Source organism: Dermacentor albipictus, chromosome 1 (genome assembly GCF_038994185.2).
Source record: "Dermacentor albipictus isolate Rhodes 1998 colony chromosome 1, USDA_Dalb.pri_finalv2, whole genome shotgun sequence".
NCBI classification, from domain to species: Eukaryota; Metazoa; Arthropoda; class Arachnida; order Ixodida; family Ixodidae; genus Dermacentor; species Dermacentor albipictus.
In genome coordinates, this window is record NC_091821.1 from 389,840,530 (window position 1) to 389,844,977 (window position 4,448).

At 50.7% G+C, this 4,448-nt stretch overlaps 1 protein-coding gene across 1 annotated transcript; it reads right to left on the bottom strand.

Annotated features, from left to right (window-relative positions):
- Nucleotides 1-2,132: 2,132 nt before the first annotated feature.
- Nucleotides 2,133-4,204, bottom strand: LOC135913434 (uncharacterized). The gene is made up of 2 exons (XM_065446010.2): nt 3,848-4,204; nt 2,133-3,002 (listed from the first exon to the last, which is right to left on the bottom strand). Exons 1-2 carry the CDS (start codon nt 4,152-4,154, stop codon nt 2,266-2,268), a joined length of 1,044 nt encoding a protein of 347 aa, XP_065302082.2. The 5' UTR covers nt 4,155-4,204; the 3' UTR covers nt 2,133-2,265.
- Between the last annotated feature and the right edge of the window lie 244 nt (nt 4,205-4,448).

Here is a 4,448-nt window from a genome sequence, read left to right on the forward strand (position 1 = left end):
CTCGCATGGCTGTCTCATGAGCAATTTCCTCTTTCGCTGGTTGCTGGTGTAGTGGCACAGTGCCGCTAGACGAATGAGTTTTGTACATCCCGCTTCCTATAATTTGCGGAAAAGAAACAACTTAGCAGGAGCAGTAAGAGCAGATCTAAATAGGTCGCAGTATCGCCCTAAAGACGTAGCATCGATCGAATGCGACATGAAATTTTTCCACCGCTATACGAAGTAAGGACAGTAATATTATCGCCCGTATACTCTTTTAAAAATTGGCTTACAACCTAAATTAACAAGCATGGTGTCACGCGCATGTAGGCAAACATGACCACATCTCACTCACTGACCGTGGCCACTCGCTTTAAAACGCTGGCATGAGGAAGAGCGGCAGTAGCAGCGAGGGAATTAACCTTCGTGCTGTCTCTTACATTAACGAGAACTAAGTGGCGAAAACACAGCACACACGAGGCTATCAACCCTCTGCTCGCCTAGACGCTCTACCCATCGCAGATCGCTTTCAAGGTATACGGCCCGCGTGGCCGGGCTCAGTCCCTCCCCCCTTAGTGGCTTGTGAGGGATGGAGGACGGCACGCTTCCTCCTTGCCTTTCGCCTTTGCGCCCGTCAGATTGAGCTGCCATTCTCGACACACCCTCGCATGCTTTCACTTGCACCCGCAGCAGACTGCGCGCTACCAGGGCGCTATCGATCTTGGAATTTATAGGGAACGTCACGACGACGACGGCGGCGGAAATTTGACTGGAGTGTCCTATAAATGCTATCGCAATAAAAACACTGCAACAAGCCAAATTGCATTGCATGTACAATAATTTTCGCCGTCTTCCGCAGTACCAGGCAAAAGGCGGTACCTGGTGTCGAGGGCAGCTGCGCGGCTGACATTCTCAATACGAGGATATAAAAATCCGGTCTACAACCGGTGCTGCGATTTTTTTTTTCTGATCCACTTGTATTATATGCTCTTCTAAGTGAAGCTGGCGCTTGTTTCCTGTGGGTATTGGTGATTTCAGTGTTCGGTTTTCAACAGCCGCACTAATTGTCTTACCACTACAGTGATTTGGCAAATCCGAAAGTTAAAAGGCAATTCTCCCGAAAATTTGCGGCAACTGCCGGTTCCGCAAATGGCATCCAGGTTCCCGTTTTGTGCTTTTCCCATTATCAAATTATCAACATAATATCTGTGCGACTATACCCCAGCTGTGCAGTGGTAAACTTTCACATTAACAAGAACATCAGCCACGATGCAAGGCAACACAGATTTATGGGCCGATGTTAACGTAGCGCTGAAACTAGACCGCGGCGTCCTGACTCGTAGTTCATAACGCGTATGGAAGGCACGCTTCAATTTGCTGCGGAATCTCTACCCCGATGGCGAAGCAAGGGAGAGCATTATGCTTCGCGTGGCACACGTTGACCCGAAACAACAAGCGACCAGGCAACGCGCAAACACGCTCTAAATCTATATTGTGAAAACCCGCTGCGGTAGCTGAGTAGCTTTGGCGCTACGCTGCTGAGAACGAGGTCGCGGGTTCCATCTTGGCCGCAGCGGCCGCACTTCGATGGCGGCGGAAGGCAAAAACACTCGTGTGCTGCCGTGGATTGGGTTCACGTTAATGTATCCCACGTGCACAAAACTAATCCGTTGTCCGCCACCACTGTGTTCCTCATCATCAGATCATGGTGTTGGCCCGTAACAATTCAAAATCTTATTTTAACTGTACTGCAGCATAGCAGTTGTGGCCCCCGCGCAAGAAGGAAAGAAGGTACTTCAAGTGGTAAGTGAATGTAAAGACCCTCGCTACATATTTTACAGAAAAGGCATCGATGAGAAAACTGCAAACTTAAAGTTGGTTGTTCGTCTCAAGACTACCTTTCTCCTTAAAACTACCTTTCTGTTTCGTATTCGCCGCTGCTACATTCTAGTGGTGAGCTCTCAAGTAACACACAAAATGCTACCACAAAAGAGCGAGGTGCGTCTTAATCTCGCTTCTTTGAGCCTTGTGTATTTCGCAGCATGGTTCGACCATACTAGGCCAACAACACAGAGACACTTTACTGATGAAATTTGATGTCCTCAACAGAACATCGACTACAACTTAGAATGCTAATCAGAGCGAAGAGTCGAGGTGGAGCGGCACTCCACTCACCTGACACTCTTGTATCGAGTTTCAGGTAAGCGGATGTTTTATGGGCTTAACACGCTACGCTTGAGCTTTTCGATATCTTTATACGCTATGCAAAACATTCCTACAGACCATTCAACCAATGCGCCGGACCCTATACTGCTTAAAGCGACTTTTTCTTTCAAACGCCTTGACGCTACGCGTCCAGTCCCAATTATCGTTGTGGGTTCTGTTCGAGTCACCCTCGCCGCTCGCCGGTAGGGAGGCGAGGTACCGAACGAAGCGTTGCTCTTCGTCGGGCGACGTGACGACGGGCTGTGACGCCATGGCTCCGTCTTCTAGACCACCCCCTCCCTCCACGTCGGCAGTACCAATGGTGACTAGGCCAGTCCCGCCACCATCCACACTATGGGCGTCGGGACCATGCGGAATTGCGCTAGTTATCTTGCCCCTTCTCGCAAAGCGCAGTGGTCCGGTGGCGAAGCCTTCTTGCTCGTACTCTGCGGTGGTCGTCAGCCGCTCCAGGGGCCTGCGCGTTCGCGGCAGCTCCTCTTCCTCGTCGTAGTCGATTGGTGTCATCTCCGAAGGCTCGGCGTACAGACTGCGGAAGAAATAGACTAGCACCGCGGCGATAGTTGCGACCACGACGATCATGTAGATGAATACGCAGGCAACGGTGCTGTCCACGCTGTCGGTACCGTCTTCGGCGTGGCCGCCCAGCACGCGGATGCCACCGGCCACAAGCTCCAAGGACGGAAGCCTGTCCTCAATGTCTTCTCCACCAGCAGCAGGCGCAGCTACCGCTAGAGGTGTAGAAATGGCGACGCCTTGCGCTGCCGCTACTGCTGGCCGCAGGCCACCAGCAGGCGCTCCTTGAGGAGAGAAAATATGCAGATGGTTAATAAAAATAAAACGCTACGAGATTCTGTTGCGTTCGACCGCAAACGAGATGTACTGAAATTAGGCCCCCGAATGTCTCGACACATGTGCTTCTCAGTGTGAGTGTGTTATATACAATGTGTTGTCACCGTATTGCGATGCGTAGAGACCCCTCATTCACTTGCACTGGCATTCCCTCTGCAAATGTTTGAGATTCAGCTAGATGAAATCTGGTGGGGCAAATGGCATGTCGCATCGCAACTGACCTTTCACTTTCGCAGAAAGTCGTCTAATGCTAGCAATGCCCTGCATTGCTTGCAACATACTCCACGAAGCGAGCTCACAGCAAAGTGGCACAACTATTGGACTCGCGGCACGTACGTCCTACTCCATTACAACATCCTACTATTCCGTTGCTTCAACAGAACTGCCACGATGGAAGTAATACAGAAAGCCTGAATGGGAACATAGTAGTCATGGTCCGGAACATTTCTGTAGATAATGGCTTTAGTTATACTCAGTGACATCCTGTGGTGACTGTGTGCCCCACCGACCGAAAGAAGGCATTACGCGAACACAAGTTTGAATTAGGAACACCGCCCAATGGCTATCGCTATTGCAGCTTGGTTGAGAAAGTCGGCTTTTGAGTTGGTCTTCCTTCATTTGGCTTGCCGAGACTACGGTTGCGTGACTTATGACCTGGCAAATACCAGCGTTTACAGCCCGATGGTCAAACAACTTTCCGCTTCACAGAATTTTAATCTTCGGACATTAATGGGCACGTTTTTGGTACCCGTAATGTCACAGGGAATGACTAAAACATCACAGATAAACTCACCCATTCTCTGAAGTGTAGGAGAAAGTGGGTCAACCTGCACGGCTATGTTACGCCCTGTGTCTGCCATTTCACGATGTTCCAGCGGGGCTGCTGCATGTGGCGGGTCCTGGAGCTGCCGTTGTTCATGCCTTTGCTTCTTGTTGGTGACTGGCGCGGCAGATGGTGAGCCCAGTCGTACATCCGCGAGGGCGTTCCTTTGGACGGTCGCGTATTGCTGCGCCTGCGCTGGTGAAAGCGGGCTACCGATGTGCGGTTCCTTAGGGCTGCTCGGCAGCTGCCATCCCACGGCGACTTTGCGATCCGCCATGTTGCTACGACTCTCAACTTCGTCTTCGTGTCCCAGAACGCTTGGAGAACGTTCGCATGTAGACACTGATTACGATGACGATTCGAATACCAAAACACCGAGGCTGATCCTTATGGCTGCCAGCCTTACGACGTAATATAACAATCATGACTTCGGGGCGCTGTTTATTTAGCAGCTCTACACTTATTCGGACAGCCAAAGGCATGCCAAGAAAAAAACCTGACAAACATGTCCTTGTTCCTCCTTCCCGTTAAGTCGCATATTGTTGCGCACTGTATGACAGGTATGGAACAC